The 21,837-nt window shown below is 45.2% G+C and overlaps 2 protein-coding genes across 7 annotated transcripts in view; one reads left to right on the forward strand and one right to left on the reverse strand.

Annotated features, from left to right (window-relative positions):
* The window catches only part of tmtc3 (transmembrane O-mannosyltransferase targeting cadherins 3), a 34,083-nt gene extending 14,119 nt beyond the window's left edge, over positions 1-19,964 (reverse strand). For 2 of the 4 annotated variants that reach the window (XM_069718642.1, XM_069718639.1), the window contains exons 1-7: positions 19,579-19,731; positions 15,867-16,080; positions 15,489-15,707; positions 12,649-12,748; positions 11,577-11,692; positions 10,560-10,732; positions 2,671-2,923 (exon numbers count right to left, since the gene is read on the reverse strand). In XM_069718642.1, the coding sequence (XP_069574743.1) occupies positions 2,671-2,923; positions 10,560-10,732; positions 11,577-11,692; positions 12,649-12,748; positions 15,489-15,707; positions 15,867-16,055 (1,050 nt within the window). In that variant the 5' untranslated portion in view covers positions 16,056-16,080; positions 19,579-19,731. Of the gene's footprint in view, positions 1-2,670; positions 2,924-10,559; positions 10,733-11,576; positions 11,693-12,648; positions 12,749-15,488; positions 15,708-15,866; positions 16,081-19,578; positions 19,732-19,877 lie in introns of those variants that run through there. The other 2 variants (XM_069718640.1, XM_069718641.1) reach the window with 2 other exon arrangements.
* A 29-nt stretch (positions 19,965-19,993) lies between these two features.
* cep290 (centrosomal protein 290) overlaps positions 19,994-21,837 on the forward strand; it is a 47,834-nt gene continuing 45,990 nt past the window's right edge. For all 3 annotated transcript variants that reach the window (XM_069718636.1, XM_069718637.1, XM_069718638.1), the window contains exon 1: positions 19,994-20,353. In XM_069718636.1, coding sequence (XP_069574737.1) covers positions 20,243-20,353 — 111 coding nt within the window. In that variant the 5' untranslated portion in view covers positions 19,994-20,242. The remainder of the gene's footprint in view (positions 20,354-21,837) is intronic.

A 21,837-nucleotide genomic window follows, 5' to 3' on the forward strand; every position in this document is an offset into this window, starting at 1 on the left:
GGGTCTGTTTAAATGGTAATCAATGTGGTATCCATTTTTATGCAATTGAGGTATATTTTGTGGACGTGACTTGTATATTTTGTTTATTGACTTGTTTGGTTTTGTTTCAGATGTTAAGGTGGAAGCTTGATCTTGAGAGGGAGGTGAAACCCCTCCCATTGGCTGAGTGTCGTCAGCTGATGCTGTTCACCTGTGGCCTTCCAGGCTATAAAAGCTGGCCCGCGTGTTCAGTCTGTCTCTCTTCTTCTTCGGCATCAGCGGTATTTCGTGTTTGCACGTTCAACAGCACTTATGACACATGTCCACTCACTGTTGCATTAATGCTGATTTTAACACTCCATTCTTGGTTTATTCTATTTTTAATCAATTTAAATTGTTCTACGTGACTGTCTTGCGTGGACTCTGTTCTTGCCACCTTCTCTGAGCCAGTTTACTGACACCATCGCCATCGGACTTTAGGGCAGAGTGAGGAGGCACAGAAAGTCCTACTTACTACCAACATTAGATGCATGACTGTGTACCATAATCATGCTTGACAACATGCTGCAGTGTAAACTTAAAAAAAGGCTATTTGTAAATACTTTTTGTACACAACTGGATGTTTAAAGTGAAGATAAACGATTAGCAGAATTACAGCGAGTTCATCGGCAGACCGGTTTTAATTTTGTATGACAAAAACAAGTAAAAAGTATAAAAGCTGTTATTCAGAAATTATTTTAATTTCTAGTTTGCTGCCTTTTTGTCACCGGGGGAGAAAGTAGGACTCTGGACCAGCTCACCGTTATCTAACACTATTTGTAAGTGTCCCGTGCTCCATGTGAGACAGCTGGCAGCCGTGCAGTGATGCTATTAGCTCGATGTGGTATGATATTGTTATGCAACGTATTCCAGAAAGCTCTTGGAAAACCAGAGTAAACACCGCAAAGGTCATAATTCAGTTGATTTTGTGTTCGTTTGTGTTCCCCTTTCTAAAACTGAAGCTTAGAGCAACACTGTGAGGAAGTTTACTGACCGTACGAGAACCAGTCGCCTGTTACACAACAAATTGTCATTTGTCTGTCCCACAATGAACCATCCTCATCCATTCATTCTGTCAAAGAAGAGTTTGCGTGTTATTGATCATTTGGCCTGTGTTGCCTATTGTTGTTTACTCAATTTGCAAACAAAACAAGTATTGTTTTTTTAAATGAAGCCGATAATTATGATCTGTAGTTTTGTCTCTTTGTTAATGATGCAACGCAACACCGTCTTGAAGTAAACATCACTCACATTTAGTTCACAATTGAAACCAGGTAAGAACAAAGGCGAGAACCTAAACAACAGGGCACCCAGGGTCGTCATAACGTGTCTCAAATAATGTTACCACCAGCTAATAGACCCGTGTTCATCCAATACCCAATTTAGGGGGGTAAAGTACCATGATCATTTTTTTGTCTATTGGGCAGTTGGTGCGACGGTTGGACTGAAGAGAGCACAATAAACGATGGTTTTGGTGAAGCTAGTTTCAAGCCATCCTGTTGTGTTAAAAACAAGAAGGGGAGTTCTTTCATGTCTAAAAGTGTTTACATCAAATTAAACGGTCGTTTCTGAGGGACTGAAACGAAAAAAATAAAAAGTTATGGTGTAACTTAGTGTTCACCCAAGCAGAGACACAAAACATTTGGTGTCACAGTCGTAATGAGGTCAACGGAGACGCATCACGATGGACGATGACATCGTTCATGAGGTCTGAACTTTAGTTCGTATTCTATTGTTTGTCTTCAAATAACATCGTATGACCACTCACAGGCTGATCTCTGAACTGAATATTTATGGTATAAACTGTGACGTATACAGGGATCTAATGTCATATTTTCACAAATATGGAAATATTCTGAAAGTTTGAGGTTTCGGAAACACGTAAAAAGAACTGAAGAAACGTTTGCATTCGACAGCAATCAACTTGAAGCAGATTAGTGGTATTGATCATGTTAACGTTGGACAAAAGGTCAGATTTCCTTCAGTTGAATCGCTCAATTGAAGCAAAGTTCCGGTGACAATCGGGTAGATTGGACTCATCATTGTTTTTAACATGTTGTATCCCACCATGTTTCCAGGAGACATTTTCTGACTAAGTAGCATTGTGATAGCAGGAAACTGGGTCAAATCATGGCTCAACTGGAGGTTTGTGAGGAGGCTCTCTAAAACACTGTGAAAATTGAATCAGCTGTATCCAAAGCACAGCACGATCACGTGAGCACATCTTCAGGTGATGCAGCTCCGTTCGCTGAGGTCAAGCAGGCTCTCTAAACGAGGGGAAACCAGGCCACGACTTCAACACCAAAGAAGATCCGACTGTCCTCTGCAGTCACCTGACCTCAACACCACTAAACATTTATGGATCCCCTTGAGGACGGAGGACGCAGAACATTCATAAGAAGCTCTTTGAAACACAGTGGGATCATGCTGGGACAACATGGTTTACCAGGTTATGTGACTCATGTTATTCAAGGAGAAGAAGGGGCAGACAAATTAACAAGACATTTTGAAATCCATTTCCATTTGTTACGCTGGCGGCATTTGTAATTAAACATTTTGTATTCAATTTATTGCAAATCTCAGAGTTTTGCTTCCCATTCTATTTAATATTAAAGTGCTTTTGAATAATTGTCCAAAAAAACCTCCTCTCACCATGACGACAGTTTTGGCAGAGCGGTGGCTGTAGCGCAGGCTGTGGTAAGCTAGCAGGCCCAGGAAGGAGTAGAAAAGCAGCGTGGCCAGGTTACGGAAGTCGATGAGCGACTCCACCAGAGGGATGGTGCCCATGGTCCAGTCGCAGCACAGCTCGGACGGGTTCAGCAGAAGCCACGCGTTCACAGGAAGTAGGTAGTTGAAGGTCATTTGTCTGGTGGGAGTCGGGCTGACTGCTGCCGGGTTGTCGAATCTACAAGAGGACACAGAGGGGAAAAAAAATCATCAGGCCAATAAAATATGGTGACATGGAGGGTAAACAAGATGAAGTCAGACCGAGAATGTGCATTAACAAAGGGCTTTTAAGTTGAAAACTCAGTCACGTGACATTCGATTGAGCCATATTTAAATTCACCACCGATGCTCTGTCACTTACCCACAGACATTTGGTCTTAAATGCCTGGACCAATCTGTGCTCCATAAATATGTGTAATATCATGAAATCTACATGGATTGGTCTTAATCTACCTGGGCGGGGCTGCCAAAGTAAAATTGGGAAAGGTTGGGCTCTGCGCTGCAGCAGACAAATGAACAGTCAGGGGGGCGGGGCTCTTCCGCTACTGATGTGTTCACAGACGAGGTAAACTTGAAAACACTAAAACCAGAGGAGGCTCTGGTGAAACCAGACTGGATATAAAAGAGTTCGTAGCTTCAGGTCTGTAAAATGGTTCCGATCCAGAAGTGTCTTCAGCTGCAATACCAGCGAGTGCCACTAGAGGTCGGCTCCAAAAAGCCTCCGGCTCCATAGACTCCCATTCAACTTCTCTCATCAAATCCAAAGTGAATAAAATGTGTCCATCAGTTATCTCGGTGTTGTTAGCTAAAGTCACTCCTTCTTATTAGTTTTCTGGAGGTCCATCTGAAAATAATCCCTCATTCATTAGAAAAGAAGATTCAAGAAGACCTGTTTTTGGGGGCGTGTCTGTTTGATTGACAGGCCTGTGGTGCAGTCAGGTGACAGCTATCGGTGGGCGGGACGTAGTATCGTCAGGTTTCCAATCAGATCGGTCAGATCCACCGCTGGCTCCTCCCCCAGCTCGTCCAAATATGGTCACTTCCTGCTCCAAACCGCTCCGAACTAACAAAGATGGTGACGGACAGAATCTGAACTGGAGGATTCATAACGTTCATAAACCAACGATGACCTCACTGATGGTTGATGACATCACTGATGGTTGATGACATTACTGATGGCTGATGTTTGGGTGAAACGAAGCCTCAGGTAGATGTTCTTCTATGTCCAAGTTCCAGATAGACCATAATACATAAAGTTTTGTTAACTGAGAGACTTCAGTAAATTAACTCCTGTGAAAAGTTTAAAATTGTCTTCACATTTATCCCTCTTAAAAAGATGCTTCAGATTTGATGAGGATGTAAACTCGTCATACAACCCTGTTTCCAAAAAAAGAATGCGGTCTAAAATCCCCCAAAAATATATAAATGCGATGATTTGCAACTCAAACTTATTTAATTGAAAACTAATCTTTTAATCCCAATTTTTTGGAAACGTGTTATTCTCATCAAATTATAAACTTATTTTTCATAAAACAATAACATTTCTCTGTTTCAACATTTGATATGTTGTTTTTGATCTATTTTCAATTAAATATGGGTTTATGTGATTAGCAAATCAGTGCATTATTATTTTTATTGACATTTTATACAGAATTGCAACCATTTTGATAACAGGGTTGTACTTCAAAACTGCATGGTATTTAGGTTAGGTGAGGTTAGGTATTTACTTTATTAATCCCCGAGGGGAAATTTTTTTCGCTACAGCAGCATGCAGGAAGAAATAATATAATAATATAAAAGCAATAAAATAGCAGTAAAAAAATATAAAATATAAAATGCACAGTATATACAGTACAGTATATATCTACAGTATATATATTATATACAAACAACCAAGAAACACAGTCAACAGTGTTATTATGTGATGGATTTTGCCAGAGGTGAGTTATTGTACAGTCTAATTGCGGTCGGCAGGAATGATCTCCTGTATCAGGAATGATCTCCTGTCTCAGGAATGATCTCCTGTATCAGGAATGATCTCCTGTATCTGGAATGATCTCCTGTATCAGGAATGATCTCCTGTATCTGTCCTTGTGACAGCGGAGCTGGAGGAATCTTTTGGAGAACGTCCTCCTCTGTCCCTGCAGCAGGTGGAGAGGGTGGTCAGGATTATCCAATATGGATAATAGTTTGTTCAGCGTCCTCCTCTCCACCACCTTTTCCAGGCTGTCCAGTTTGTAGCCGATGATGGAGCCGGCCTTCTTAACCAGTTTGTTAAGTCTGTTGGTGTCTCCGGCTCCAATGCTGCTCCCCCAGCAGACCACAGTGAAGTACAAAGCACTGGCCACAACAGATGGTAGAACATCTCCAACATCTTGCTGCACACATTGAAGGATCGAAGTTTCCTCAAGAAAAAGAGTCGACTCATCACCTTCTTGTAGACAGCGTTGATGTTGGTCTTCCAGTTCAGTCTGTTGTCATGGAGACACCAGGTACTTGTACTCCTCCACCATGTCCACCTCCTCTCCCAGAACTCTCAGCGGTTGTGGAGCCGTCGTCTTCCTCCTGAAGTCGACCACCATCTCTCTGGTCTTGGCCACGTTCAGGAGCAGGTGATTCCTTCCCGCCCACTCCACAAAGTCCTCCACTACTGCCCTGTACTCATCCTCCCGTCCATACCGTCCACTGACTCCTCCTCCCGTCCATCCCTTATACACCATCCACTGACTCCTCCTCCCATCCATCCCTTATACACCGACCACTGCAGAGTCATCAGAGAACTTCTGCAGATGTCTTGACTCTGAGTTGTTCTGGAAGTCAGTGGTGTAGAAGGTGAACAGGAAGGAGACAGAACAGTTCCCTGTGGAGCTCCAGTACCACTGACCACCGTATCAGACAGCACACTGCCCAGACGGACAAACTGTGGTCTGCGTGTCAGGTAGTCATTGATCCAGGAGACAGTGGACGTGTCCACCACCACCGCCCGCAGCTTCTCACTCAGCAGCAGTGGTTGGATGGTGTTGAATGCACTGGAGAAATCAAAGAAGGTGATTCTCACAGAGTCACCGGTTCCATCCAGGTGAGACTGAGCTCGTTGCAGCAGGTAGATGATGGCGTCGTCCACTCCCACATGAGGCTGGTACGCAAATTGCAGAGGGTCCAGAGAAGATTTCACCAGCGGCCTGAGGTGGGCCAAGACCAGCCTCTCCAGCACCTTCATCACATGAGATGTGAGGGCAACCGGTCGGGAGTCGTTGAGGCCAGATGGAGTCGTTTTCTTAGGGACAGGAACCAGGCAGGACGTCTTCCACAGCACCGGGACCTCCTCCTGCTTCAGGCTCAGGTTGAAGAGGTATTGCAGGACCTCAGCCAGCTGGACGGTGCAGGTCTTCAGGACCACGGGGCTGATGCCGTCAGGCCCTGCAGCCTTGCGCTGGTGGAGTCTCTCCAGCTGTCTCCTAACCTGGCCAGTCGTCACAGAGAGGGGGGTGAGAGGGGTGGGGAGGTCATGGTGTTTGGGAGGTGTAAGGTGTGGAGGAGACAGATGAGGGTGGTGAACTAAATCTGTTGAAGAAACAGTTTAGCTCATTGGACCTCTCCAGGTTCCCCCTGGTTGTTCCTCTCCAGGTTCCCCCTGGTTGTCTCTCTCTCCCCTTGAACCCAGTAATCTCCTTCATACCGGTCCACACCTCCCTTACGATGTTCTGTTGGAGTTTGGCCTCCAGCTTCCTCCTGTAGGAGTCCTTGCACTCCCTAAGCTTCTCCTTCAGGTGGCGCTGCACTCTCCTGAGCTCCTCCCTGTCCCCAGACCTGAAGGCTGCTTTCTTCTTATTAAGAAGAACTTTCAGGTCACTGGTGATCCACGGCTTATTGTTGGGGAAGCAGTGTCCAGTCCGTGATGGTACGGTGGTGTGTTCACAGAATTTAATGTATTCTGTGATACAGTCCGTCCTGCTGTTGATGTCCTCCCCATGTGGTCCACACAGCACGTCCCAGTCCGTGGACTCAAAGCAGTCCTGCAGGGCGTCTTTAGCCTCCTGTGTCCACCTCCTCACAGTCCTGGTGGTTACAGGCTGCCTCTGCACCAGAGGAACATACCTGGGAGTCAGCAGGACCAGGTTGTGGTCTGATCTACCAAGGGGGGGAAGGGCAGTAGTACTGTATGCATCCATGGCATTAGCATACAGTAGGTCCAGAGTTTTATTGTTCCGTGTGGGGCAGTTCACATACTGGTGCAAAGTTGGCAGTACTTTATCCAGACTGGTTAAAGTCTCCAGTAACTAACAAAAATGCACCGGGATGCTGAGTCTGAAGTTTGGACACAGTGGAGTAGATGGTGTCCACTGCTGCCTCTACGTTCAGCTGATGGAGGAACGTACACAGCGATAACGATGGCGGACGAGAACTCCCTCGGTAAATAATAAGGGCGCATCCCCACGGCTAGAAGTTCAATGTCCGGGCTACAGAAACGTTCCTTCACACACGTGGTCGGGATTGCACCACCTCTCGTTCACATAGACTGCAATCCCTCCACCTTTCTTCTTGCCTCTCCGAACAACGTCTCCGTCCCCCCGAACGGTCCTGAAGCCGGGTACAGCCGCGCTGTGGTCCGGGAGATGTGAGTGCAGCCATGTCTCGGTGAAACACATGATGCTGCACTCCCGGTACTCTCTCTGGGTCTTTACCAGCACCGAGCTCGTCCGTCTTGTTGGCCAACGACCTCACGTTCCCCATTAAGATCTCCGGTACCGCTGGTTTGTATTTCCTCCTCTTCGCCTTCAGTTTAGCTCCAGCGCTGTAACCCCGCCGTCTTCTCCGAAGTTCAACGGGGATCTCAGGCCTCGCTCCGGGCAGCAGCAGTAGAGGTCTACTCAGCGCGATCAGCTGATCACGAGAGTAAACAATAACAATGCCCCCAACCAGAAACGTGGAAAAATTACGGTCCATTGTCTGACCGTTAACTTAACACACGTGAAGAAAAGAAAACAACAACTCCGAAGAGGAGAAAGGCTTAAAAATACTATAATACAAAACACACTCGGGGGGAGCTGCTGTAACAGGCTGCCGCTAGCGCGGCACCATCTATTAATGCAATTAATTGCTATTTATTTTCAGCAATAAGACATAATATTAAGATGGAGATCCGTGACAATGAAAACATGTGAGCTGAAATGTGAATTGAGACCGTTTGTCCTGGAGCCACAGTGACGGCATGTCGTCTTTGACACCAGCACATTCTCAGCTCCTGATTTTTATCGGCAGTTCCAGTTGAGCACCTCGAGTCTCGACTGGAATCTGAGCTGCTCCGGTACGGCAGATAGTCCGAACTTGTTCTACACAACCACAACTGCGGAAACTGATCCAAACTGCGGAGGTGATAGTCTAAATATGTGGCATTGTTATGGCTTGGACCTACAAACTCTCAGACAATCTGGAGACAGCTTTAGGATTACGGCGAGAGGATTAGGGCCAACCAGGCTAATTGTCTGGAATTTTATCTTCATGCTCAAATGCCATGAGGTTGAATCCTGTGCAGGCAATTTCAAAATAGTTTAAACTCAGTAATTACTTAATCCGGTTGAACTATTAACATTTTGCCATGGGCACGGGGATCCTCTCACTAGTTCATCTGAATGTAAACACTGAATCTCTCATTGGGAATTATAACCTATTAACTAGAATCCAGGCAGAAATAATTCAGACAGCATTTGTTGAACTTCAGCCTTTGTGCTTCAGTTCATTCAATTTGAAATAAAATAATCTATACTACATTAAATTAGCTTCAGTTTAAGTGGGGTTATATCAGTATAGTAAGAACTGTGTGACCAACATAGCCCTCTTGTTCAAAGTTTAGGGGTTAAAAGTATTTGGACCAATCATGAAATCTCATCATATTTAATATTTTGGGTGAAATTCTTTGCAGTCAATGAGGTGACATCAGAGGACACGTTCTGTCCTCCCTGGTGAGGCTTGTGTCTGGGTCACTCTGGCTGCAGTCTGGTCCTCAGTTAGGAGGCCGAGGAATTTAAAAGCCTATTAAAGCAAGATGGTAAGACGGCACAGAACGCAAATGGGGCCAAGTTCTAGTGTAGCGCTGTCCGGTTGGACGTGGCACCCGTCCCGTCCTGACCCGTCCGGTCCCGACCGGTGCTTTCAACCCAAATCAAGCTCTTCCACCTCTTTGACGTTAAAAGTGCTTCAGTTGTTTTGGCTGTATGTTCAGTATGTTGTGTTGTCCTGCTGAATGATTAAATATAATCCAGTTAGTTCTGATGCACTTGGCTGAATGTGAGCACACGGAAGGCTCCTGAAAAGCTGCCCAAACATTCTGTGCACCAACGGAGTCTCCCATTAAATTCCTCTGACGACCATCTTACTTTTACCTCCACCAGTAAAATAAACATCACAGTTTGTTAAGGAGGAGCACAGTAAATCTCACGAGGACGCTCATAACTGACAATAAATCATCTGAGGAACAAAAAGATAAAAACAACAACAGCAAAAAAAAAAACTTGCAGCTTTTGTCTTTTCTAATTCACTGACGTGTAAGAGGCTTATCGGGAGGTTTCTACAGTTGGTTTTAGATTGCTGTGGCTTTGACCTTTAAACTCCTCACAACTGGTGGCTTTCAACATACCAAATGAAGGAATTAAAGCAGCACTGAAAAGGAGCAACTACGATGCAGATGTACATTTGATTCATTTTCAGGCAGAGCTCTTAAAGATCTAGAAAATAAATGTTGGCCACATCCATCTACTGCAGCAAGTCAGAAGCCGGAGGAATATTTTCTACTTCAATAAAATAGCAGTGTAAATCATTATATAATCAGAAATAATGAAATTTGTGTGTTTATGTAAACCTGCAATCCATTAACATTAAAATCATGACTTTATCTGCTTAGTCTCTGCAATTGTCTTTTCCTTTTGAGCACATACATGCAAACAAGGCATTTCCTGGAGCTCTCTCCCAATAAAAGCCTCCAGCTGGATCACTAATGGTCCTATACAGGCGGATATCTGTCAGTGAGGGATAAAGTTGGTTTGCCAGAATGCAGCTTCCGATATCCATTTCAAATGAAAAGCCATTGTTTCAAAATAAAAGCCCCTTTAGCATTTCAAATACATGTTTTGGCCTACTACTGTAATTTAAAACAGCAGACACACAAAAAAACCTGCATTCCATAGCTAATACATCAGTTAAAATGCAATCTCTCAAAAAGTTGTTTCACTGTTTTCAATGTTAAAAAAACCTTTTTTAACACATTTTATAAATGTCTTTTTGTATCTCTATTTTGTATGAAAGAGTTTGTTTTAACATTTCAGTGTTTTAAAAAAGCAGTGTGAGTGATTTAAAAGTATTTTTAGCATTTAAAAAAAACCAAAACTTTGTTTAACCACTTTAAAAGCTTGGTTGGTATTTTAAGACGAATGTCTTGTCCAGTTGATACTGAGGCTTTCCACTTCCAAACTCCTCCACTGCCCGTTTTCACACCATAATTGCACACAAAGAGCGCAAACACACGCATGCACACAGTATAAATATGGATGTTATAACAGTTGAATTCTGTGTTATTTGAATTTTTTTTTGCTGTGCTTCTAAATTTCTTTGTGTGCTCTTAAACTGTTTTTATTTCGGGGCACATTTACTCCGTGGGAAAAACAGAGGTTCGTGTAGAAAATGAATCCATTCAGCCCAGAGCAGTCAAACATTACTGTGAAAAATCAGCTTTTAGTGCGAATGATTCACTAAATGACTTCAAAATGTGTCAACAGTGAAATAGAGTTTGTGGAGCATCTTGTTGTGATGCTGCCTACCTGGTGAAGACAGGGAGCTGCGACTGGATGACCTGAACCCTGACGATGACGAGCAGCAGGGTGCTGATGACGAGGACGATGAGCTTCAGCAGAGTTTGCAGGACAGCGTAGGGGAAACCGTCTTTACCCTGCAGGACCTGCCGCAGCGTGAGCAGCAGCATGGGCAGAGTGAACTGAGGGGAGGAAGGAAGAACGACAGGATGCAGTGTAAAGCAACTACAGCCCGGCTGATTGATCAGTTGGCCGATCACGGATATACCGGTATCACCTTACGTGCTGTTCAAAATGAAAACTTTTATTTACAGAACATAATGCAGAAAAAGTCATTTAGAAACTGTTCTATTTATGTGTGTTTTTAGTTTATAGTTATTTACTGTTTCAGTTCAAAGTGTAATTTTATATAGTTTATGATTAAACTCTCAAACGTCCTGCCACCGTTATTTACTGGATCTTTGTCACAAGTGTTTGATAATCCCATTTTGTTTGATATATTGATCTCAGGTTTTTTCTTCTTCATATCAGTCTCAACCCCGAAAATTCAGTATTGGTCTGGCACCCCTTCAAACTAACCACTGACCATTCACAATTTAGCAGATATTGGTTATTATTGATGATTATTACAAGGTCTCATATATTCTACTGTAGGTGAACTGTGGGTTCTGCTTAGTCATTCTGCTGGGTGTCTTTTCCAAGCACCAAAATGTTTTGGCCAGATGACGGGTCGGAGCGTGTCTGAAACGGGAAGTCTGACGGTCAGCAGTGGTGAGTGCCGACAGCGGTACAAGGAAAATGAATCAGTGACAAGGTGGTCGGGGACGTCCGAGAACAGTTCTGATCCACCTCGCAGCCTGCCGGACCGGAGAGGATCTGCTGCTCATGCCTTGGTGCCAGACACCAGAAGGGGAAAGTCAGAAGTCTGGAGCACATCACTGCAGAGCTGGTCATAATGTTCTGGGGCTCATCCGTGTATGAAATGTTTCGTGTGACCCTCAGAAACAAAGAAGGATCGTTTCTTACCCCCTGAGCAACGAACACTTCATGGACGCAGCAGATGCCGACGACAGTGATTCCCTGCTCCTTACACAGAGTCGCTGCAGCCACAAGGACGACTGTCAGAGCGATGGGCGCCCAAACTGGAAACGGAGCACAGAAACCACATTAGTAACACAAATTATACAACTTCTCTGTGGAAACCTTCTTTGGATCCACCCCTCATTAACATGTCCAGTGTCACTTCGTCTGATGTTTGCACTCGATCACTGGAAAATCAGCCCTTGAAGTAGAATGAAAGCAGGTCATACCAGGATGTAGATAATGTATGTCACAAAAACACAAACAGCTTTTCATGGTGATCTGCCCACTCAGTACAAGTCCAGACACACCTCCTCATTCAAGGGCTTTTTATTACTACGCATGACCAAACATTTGGGGTGACGACCTCTGACCTCAGGGTAATAAAAAAGCTGCCATCAAAAGCTACTTTGAAGAATCACACATTTTTGTTTCTTTACACTTTTTTATGTTTACTTCTACTACTTTACTTCTGAAGTCTTCAGTGAATCAACACTTTAACTCTGTGTGTATATTATCTATGACCTTAAAAATCCTGCATTGGTGCGCCATTGCCGTGAACTTAATCTGAATGAGAGTAGCTTGGCGTGAATCAGTGGTTACAGTCTGTACAATCTGTTGCAGGCGTGACTTTATGTTGCACATTTAAAAACATGGGGCATGAAATGATACCTGAGGGTGTCATCTTATATTCACCGACCACAAACGCAGCACACGCAGGTGCATCTGCATTGAAACGATGGGCGATAAAATGCAAACAAAAACACGTTAAAGCAGCACGTTTCTGAATTTACACGAGACGTTGTGATTAAAAACCCTCATTATTTGTCAGTGCAATGAATAATTGGTCGTTAATTGCTCACTCCTGAATGCTGTTTGGATTATTCGGCTCAACGAATCACTAACGTTTTTTTTTATAGCAATAGTTTATAGAATAAAAGTGCGTATGAGAATAAAAGATGACATGATAACCCAGAACGTGTTCCACGCTGGAGATGATGAGGATCGTTGGACTCACCGATGGAGTGGTCAGCGCCGGTTGACTTTGTGTACGCCAGGAAAGCAGCCAGGAGGAAGATAGAAGACAGAAGTTCAGCTCTGCCGACCACACCAGTGACCTGGTGGGAGAACGGGGGGGCAGTCAGTACTGTAGGTACCCGTCCATCATGATGTGGAAACAACATGTCTTACTGTTCGTTTCGAGCAGAGTTGCAGTGCAGAACGGTCCGTACCGTGTGTTCAGTGATTAAATAAAGACAATACAGTCAGAGGACTTGTGATGAAAGCCATGCTGTTCAGACACAGACTCTCAGGTGTGTCAGTATCAGGTCTTCCTACCGGCACCGGACTGCCGCTCTCTGGGAGGTTAACATCCACCACACATCCCACAATGGGGTCGTCTGCACACATGGCCAGATAAGCAACACGATATCTCTGTGAACATGACGCACGTGTCTCCAGCTGGCAGAGAGCTGGTCCTGAATCCAGCTGTGAAAACACATCATTCAGGTGAAACACCACAGCGGAGGGTTGGTAGAGATGCAGCTCCACCACCGAGCCTCTCTGACACCAACATCTGTCACTTATCTAAATGATGACTGCCCTCATGTGGAAGAAACAACCTGTTATAAGCAAAAGGCCCAAGTTCTCAGAAATAGACTTAACCTACATTCACGCATGTGGTCACACAAAGCGCTTTACAGAAGAGAGGCTATTGTTCGTGTGTGTCCCTTAAGATCATCACAAGAGGGTTCGCAGCTTCCAAGAAACAGGGATTAACATCAGGAATGAAACGGAGCATCGTCGTCTGACTGACCTATTTGTCAACTGGTGGAGGACGATAATACAAAAGAACTGCTGGTGGCCGACGTGGCTGCAAGCAGCTTCCAGGAAACGCCTACAAATATCACTTCAATCCATCACAGCTGTATGGTAGAGAGATAAGAAAATAAATATGTACATTCAAATGAAACTAAAATGAAATAAAATGGAAATATTCCCAGACCACAAATCCCATTTCCTGTGTGCGTGTTCAGTGCAGCTTTTCACCCTTATATCATTTTGGAGCCTTAACAAATTGTTGTGGAGTACAAGAAGTAATTTTTTTTATTTCACTCTATTAATCCCCGAGGGGAAATGTCTTCACTACAACAGGGGGGCTCTCAGGGGGGAGATGCTGCAGCAGGCTGCCACTAGCGCGGCGCCAGGTAACCTGACCGGAGGTGCATGTTTTTGGATGATGGGAGGAAGCCGGAGAACCCGGAGAGAACCCACGCAAGCACAGGGAGAACATGCAAACTCCGCACAGAAAGGCCCAGGACCGGATTCGAACCCGGAACCTTTTTGCTGTGAGGTGACAATGCTAACCACTGCACCACCGCCCAAGTTTAATTTATATTTAAAAATACTCGGGAGATACAAAAAAACAACAACCCTGAAGTCTTCATTCAAAAAGACATTGATAAAGACATGGAGACACACTGGGTCTCTTTGTACCACCTCATCATGAAGGGACCTTCAGTGCTTGGAGCATAACTCAAAAACAAATGATCCGTTCAGTAAGAGATTCCAGATGGCGATAACATGAAGGGCATTTGCTGGACTAACTCTAAGGGCTCATTTGTGAGGCAAATTGTTCCCATTCAAGAAGTCTGAGAGACTCTGCATAGATTAGAGGACACGGTGAGGAGCAGCGGTGCAGCAGAGCATGCCGTGTAACACAAGCACTCCTGAATGTTTCCTTTGTTTTTCCTCTCCGGTCTGGTCATCTGTTCAGCCGCAGTGAATAGGATGAATTACAAGTCCTAATTAGGGAAGAGCCTTTTCAGACAGGCCAATCAGATCAAGTTCAAATGATCAACAATAAGCAAAAGAAGGGTTTTGGTTTCCTGTCAGGTTCAATAAGACCGGGAGTACTGCCGACATCCACGATGCCCTGATTAACCAATAACAGCTCATCTGAAATAGATAAAGGACAAAAGTCTTTTTCAAATATTTAGATGCAATGATAACAGTAAGAGGTAGATAATTAGTGATGCACACCGAAGGGGTTTAAATGACACCTGCAGTAACTGTAGTTCCCTTAATCTCTCTATACGCGAGTTAGTAACAGGAAGAGAGAAGGGAGATGTGAGGGATGAGACATAATCACATCTTCAGCATCACACAGGATTTACTCATCTTCTAATCAGAGTCACATTAGTTTGTTTTAATCATAACAAAGCAGTGTAATTTGGCTTCTGAAGCTGCTGTGATGAGCAGGAAATCTTCAGCACAGATCTTATGAAGAAACCACATGCAGGCTGCATGAGAACATAAATACCTGCAGCCCAGTGTGTCTTTGATGCCCCGCCTCCACCCAGCAGGTGGGCATGTTGGAGCAGAGCGAAGGCTGGTGATGTTTCCTAATCTGTGCTACAGTACAGTATGTACACACGGATTATATATTACAGCCTCTTTTATACCTCGTTGCACCTGTACGTCAACGTGTCCCTGGTAATGTACACTCACCTTTCTATCAACGCATTTGTGGACGGATGCACTCAGTCAATGTTAAGTTATACAGCATCTAGTTCAGCATAAACGTTTGAATTTCCTGAAATATGCTTCAGTACCTCCCAAAATAGTTTCTACATTTCTTCAGTGATGACTTCATGCTGCCCCTTGTAGTAACTGAACAGTTAACATCGCAGAATCCTTTCTTTTCATACCTTAAAGTCCATAAATTCACGTTAAAAACTGCTTCGTTACTCATTGTTTCAACAACAAGCGCATCACGTTAAAGGAGTAATGACTGAGTGGAGCTGGAAGGTGTTCAGACCTGCAGGTTACGTTTGTTCTCCACGCAAACACACTCACAGCTTCGGTGTGGATGGGGTGCACAGCGAACAGCAGCGCCGCCACCAGGCTGGACGTGTTGTCCAGGAACAACCGGCACACTCGCAGGAAAAGCACGCAGACGGCAGCGTGCAGCACGACGTTGAGCAGATGGTAGGACGCCGCGCTGAGTTCACTGAAGAGGTAGTTCAGCCGGAAGGTGAGCACGGTCAGCGGTCGGTAGGATTTATGGCTCCGCTCCTGTCAGGGGACACGAAGTGGTTCTTTAATTTATCTTTACAGTCAAGGTAATCTGACTTTAAATGAAAATGTAAATGAACCAACTCGGAGGCTGAGACTCACTACTTCAGCTTTTATTTCTGCCTGAATCAACAAACTGAGTCACACAGCATGGCTCACCTCAGCCATCGGCGTTCCCCAGAAGTCGTTGAGAAACAGGTTGCGGACCGGCGTCGACGGCCGCAGGTCCTTGTTGTCGAGGATTGCCGAGACGTCATCAAACACAAACCCGCACGACAGGCTGTTCCAGTAACATCCCACCACCAGTCCAGTCAAAAGCAAAATCTCCTTCCATGACACAACAGCCATCGCTGACCGAAGCCGTCATTGATCACTGTGATGGAGAACCAAACATCATCATTCACATTTATTTCCTGGTCAAACATAAATAACTTCACAGCAACCAATCCATTGTATTAATAATGTAACTTTCTAAAAGACTATGACGAGGAAAATGCAGTATAAAGCACTTTAAAAAAAACCTGCAGTTGATCCAAAATGCTGCAGCGACAGGATTATATTTATCTTGTTATCTTATCTCAGAGATACCACGTCATCCTGACTGAACATTTCTGGGTGGCTGTGGCTCTGATGGCAGAGCGAGTCGCCCACTTGTCAAAAGCTTCTATTTCAGTTGCTCCGCTGACTTAGTGATGCTACCGTAGAACCGTCCAAGAAGCCCTGAGCTCCGTAGAACCATCCATGAAGCGCTGAGCTCCGTAGAACCGTCCATGAAGCCCTGAGCTCCTCCGTAGAACCGTCCAAGAAGCCCTGAGCTCCGTAGAACCGTCCATGAAGCCCTGAGCTCCTCCGTAGAACCGTCCATGAAGCCCTGAGCTCCTCCGTAGAACCGTCCATGAAGCCCTGAGCTCCTCCGTAGAACCGTCCATGAAGCCCTGAGCTCCTCCGTAGAACCGTCCATGAAGCCCTGAGCTCCTCCGTAGAACCGTCCATGAAGCCCTGAGCTCCTCCGTAGAACCGTCCATGAAGCCCTGAGCTCCTCCGTAGAACCGTCCATGAAGCCCTGAGCTCCTCCGTAGAACCGTCCATGAAGCCCTGAGCTCCTCCGTAGAACCGTCCGTGAAGCGCTGAGCTCCGTAGAACCGTCCATGAAGCCCTGAGCTCCTCCGTAGAACCGTCCGTGAAGCCCTGAGCTCTGTAGAACCGTCCATGAAGCCCTGAGCTCCTCTCTAACACCATCTACACATCGCTTCTCTGTTGATGATCTCTCTTCGCTGTCCTCCTGGTCTCCAGGTCTCCTGGTCTACCCTGGTCTCATGGTTCCTGGTCTCATGGTCTCCTGGTTCCTGGTCTCATGGTTCCTGGTCTCATGGTCTCCTGGTCTCATGGTCTCCTGGTCTCATGGTCTAATGGTTCCTGGGCTCCTGGGCTCCTGGTCTACCATGGTTTCATGGTTCCTGGTCTCATGGTCTCCGGGTCTCTTCTCTCTGCTCCCCTGAACCGGTGGAGGTTCCTGTTGGCTGCATCTCTATGATGGAGTTGTTGTTCTGAGATGATCTCACACGTGAACCTCCGTTGGTTCTGTGGACACAAACATTCCTACCAGAACCTCCGTTGGTTCAGTGGACACAAACATTCTGGTACCAGAACCTCCGTTGGTTCTGTGGACACACACATTCCTAACAGAACTCCGTTTGGTTCTGTGGACACAAACATTCCTACCAGAACCTCCGTTGGTTCAGTGGACACAAACATTCCGGTACCAGAACCTCCGTTGGTTCTGTGGACACACACATTCCTACCAGAAGCTCCGTTGGTTCTGTGGACACAAACATTCCTACCAGAACCTCCGTTGGTTCAGTGGACACAAACATTCTGGTACCAGAACCTCCGTTGGTTCAGTGGACACAAACATTCCGGTACCAGAACCTCCGTTGGTTCAGTGGACACAAACATTCCGACCGGAAACCTCCGTTGGTTCTGTGGACACAAACATTCCTACCAGAACCTCCGTTGGTTCAGTGGACACAAACATTCTGGTAACAGAACCTCCGTTGGTTCTGTGGACACAAACATTCCTACCAGAACCTCCGTTGGTTCAGTGGACACAAACATTCTGGTAACAGAACCTCCGTTGGTTAAGTGGACACAAACATTCCTACCAGAACCTCCGTTGGTTCTGTGGACACAAACATTCCGGTACCAGAACCTCCGTTGGTTCTGTGGACACAAACATTCCTACCAGAACCTCCGTTGGTTCTGTGGACACAAACATTCCGGTACCAGAACCTCCGTTGGTTCAGTGGACACAAACATTCCGGTACCAGAACCTCCGTTGGTTCTGTGGACACAAACATTCCTACCAGAACCTCCGTTGGTTCTGTGGACACAAACATTCCTACCAGAACCTCCGTTGGTTCTGTGGACACAAACATTCCTACCAGAACCTCCGTTGGTTCTGTGGACACAAACATTCCGGTACCAGAACCTCCGTTGGTTCTGTGGACACAAACATTCCGGTACCAGAACCTCCGTTGGTTCTGTGGACACAAACATTCCCTACCAGAACCTCCGTTGGCTCTGTGGACACAAACATTCCGAACAGAACCTCTGTTGGTTGTGTGGATACAACCATTCTGGTACCAGAACCTCCGTTGGTTCTGTGGACACAAACATTCTGGTACCAGAACCTCCGTTGGTTCTATGGACACAAACATTCCTACCAGAACCTCCGGTGGTTCTATGGACACAAACATTCCGGTACCAGAACCTCCGTTGGTTCTGTGGACACAAACATTCCCTACCAGAACCTCCGTTGGTTCTGTGGACACAAACATTCCGGTACCAGAACCTCCGTTGGTTCTGTGGACACAAACATTCCGGTACCAGAACCTCCGTTGGTTCTGTGGACACAAACATTCTTACCAGAACCTCCGTTGGTTCTGTGGACACAAACATTCCTACCAGAACCTCCGTTGGTTCTGTGGACACAAACATTCCGACCAGAACCTCCGTTGGTTCAGTGGACACAAACATTCTGGTACCAGAACCTCCGTTGGTTCTGTGGACACAAACATTCCGACCAGAACCTCCGTTGGTTCTGTGGACACAAGCATTCCTACCAGAACCTCCGTTGGTTCAGTGGACACAAACATTCTTACCAGAACCTCCGTTGGTTCAGTGGACACAAACATTCTTACCAGAACCGCCGTTGGTTCTGTGGACACAAACATTCCAGTACCAGAACCTCCGTTGGTTCTGTGGACACAAACATTCTGATACCAGAACCTCCGTTGGTTCTGTGGACACAAACATTCTGGTACCAGAACCTCCGTTGGTTCTGTGGACACAAACATTCTGGTACCAGAACCTCCGTTGGTTCTGTGGACACAAACATTCTGATACCAGAACCGCAGTTGGTTCTGTGGACACAAACATTCTGGTACCAGAACCTCCGTTGGTTCTGTGGACACAAACATTCTGGTACCAGAACCTCCGTTGGTTCTGTGGACATTCTGCTACCAGAACCTCCGTTGGTTCTGTGGACACAAACATTCCGACAGAACCTCCGTTGGTTCTGTGGACACAAACATTCCGACCAGAACCTCCGTTGGTTCTGTGGACACAAACATTCTGGTACCAGAACCTCCGTTGGTTCTATGGACACAAACATTCCGACCAGAACCTCCGTTGGTTCAGTGGACACAAACATTCCGACCAGAACCAGAATTTAAAAGTCCAACCAGCTCGTTGTGCTGCAACATACAGCTGGCTAACGTTGCAGCTAAGTTAGCAGCTAATGCTAACTAGCGTGCTCGCGCTGTTCGGGCCTGAGGAGGTGACAGCAGAAGTAATGAAGCTCTTTTCTTACTGCGCCTGTAAAAAGGAGCGAGACGACCCGGACGGCGGAGGTGGTATCAAACCCGAGGAACGGGGACCGACTCACGGGACACACGCTTCATCAAGCGGCATTCCATTTGTGCTAACTAGCGTTCAACACATCGTCCCTATCACTTCCGGTTCAGAGGTCACCGCGGAAGTTGAACGCTAGCCGAGCTGGACTCTGCTCCCTGCCGAACCGAGGTGTTCCCGGGCCGGTACCGAGCGGTTATAAATGCCACAGTGCCTTGTGATAACACCCGCCATGTGGCCACGGTCGGGTTGAGTTACCTGTTACCGCTTTTTAATGCTGTTTGTAGTTTGTCGTGGACTCGCTTTTCAAGCTAACTGCTAATGTTGTTGTCAGCTGTAACCAAGCAGCCAGAACCGTCCGGACGTGGACCTCAGGGCGGTCCGTCCACCCGGACTCTGTCTTCACTCATCCGGGACATCCGTGTCTGAGTGAGGGTGGATGGCAGCGGGGTCCACTGATCACAGCGTCGAGCTCGTTCAGAAACATGAGCTCGGTTCTGGTGTTCTGGTGTTGAAGCTCTTTGTGGTTCTGTGGGACGTTTGAGGATCACATGCGTGTTTAGAAACGGTTTCCTCACCAGCAGGATCCCCGTAACTCTTCATCTCCATCTTCAACGAACACCATGTCTGAGGTGGCTGCAGGTCCCTGGTCCAAAGTGTCCAACGTCGACCCGGAGAACCTCCATGAGTGTCAGAAGGACGAGCTGGACGACGTCTGCCACAGTTTCTTGTTGGTAATTGTCCACATTTCATACCAGTATTAATTACACCTCAAGGAAGAGTTCCAGACCTGTACCAAAGTAAAAGTACTGGTACCAAAGTAAAAGCACTGGTACCAAAGTAAAAGCACTGGTACCAAAGTAAAATCACTGGTACCAAAGTAAAATCACTGGTACCAAAGTAAAAGCACTGACACCAAAGTAAAAGTACTGGTACCAAAGTAAAAGTACTAATACCAAAGTAAAAGCACTGATACCAAAGTAAAAGCACTGATACCAAAGTAAAAGTACTGGTACCAAAGTAAAAGTACTGGTACCAAAGTAAAAGCACTGGTACCAAAGTAAAAGTACTGGTACCAAAGTAAAAGCACTGGTACCAAAGTAAAAGTACTGATACCAAAGTAAAAGTACTGGTACCAAAGTAAAATCACTGGTACCAAAGTAAAAGCACTGACACCAAAGTAAAAGTACTGGTACCAAAGTAAAAGTACTAATACCAAAGTAAAAGTAGTGGTACCAAAGTAAAAGCACTGATACCAAAGTAAAAGTACTGGTACCAAAGTAAAAGTACTGGTACCAAAGTAAAAGCACTGGTACCAAAGTAAAAGTACTGGTACCAAAGTAAAAGCACTGGTACCAAAGTAAAAGTACTGATACCAAAGTAAAAGTACTGGTACCAAAGTAAAAGTACTGATACCAAAGTAAAAGTACTGGTACCAAAGTAAAAGTACTAATACCAAAGTAAAAGTAGTGGTACCAAAGTAAAAGCACTGATACCAAAGTAAAAGCACTGGTACCAAAGTAAAAGTACTGGTACCAAAGTAAAAGTACTGGTACCAAAGTAAAAGCACTGGTACCAAAGTAAAAGCACTGATACCAAAGTAAAAGTACTGGTACCAAAGTAAAAGCACTGATACCAAAGTAAAAGTACTGATACCAAAGTAAAAGTACTGGTACCAAAGTAAAAGCACTGATACCAAAGTAAAAGTACTGGTACCAAAGTAAAAGTACTAATACCAAAGTAAAAGTAGTGGTACCAAAGTAAAAGCACTGATACCAAAGTAAAAGCACTGGTACCAAAGTAAAAGTACTGGTACCAAAGTAAAAGCACTGGTACCAAAGTAAAAGTACTGGTACCAAAGTAAAAGCACTGGTACCAAAGTAAAAGTACTGATACCAAAGTAAAAGTACTGGTACCAAAGTAAAAGCACTGATACCAAAGTAAAAGTACTGATACCAAAGTAAAAGAACTGGTACCAAAGTAAAAGCACTGGTACCAAAGTAAAAGCACTGGTACCAAAGTAAAAGCACTGATACCAAAGTAAAAGCACTGGTACCAAAGTAAAAGCACTGATACCAAAGTAAAAGCACTGACACCAAAGTAAAAGTACTGGTACCAAAGTAAAAGTACTAATACCAAAGTAAAAGTACTGGTACCAAAGTAAAAGCACTGATACCAAAGTAAAAGCACTGGTACCAAAGTAAAAGTACTGGTACCA

The sequence above is a fragment of the Brachyistius frenatus genome, unplaced genomic scaffold (assembly GCF_029030835.1).
Source record: "Brachyistius frenatus isolate BFR_SWC_R1_liver_20210118 unplaced genomic scaffold, ASM2903083v1 Contig_195, whole genome shotgun sequence".
NCBI lineage: Eukaryota > Metazoa > Chordata > Actinopteri > Embiotocidae > Brachyistius > Brachyistius frenatus.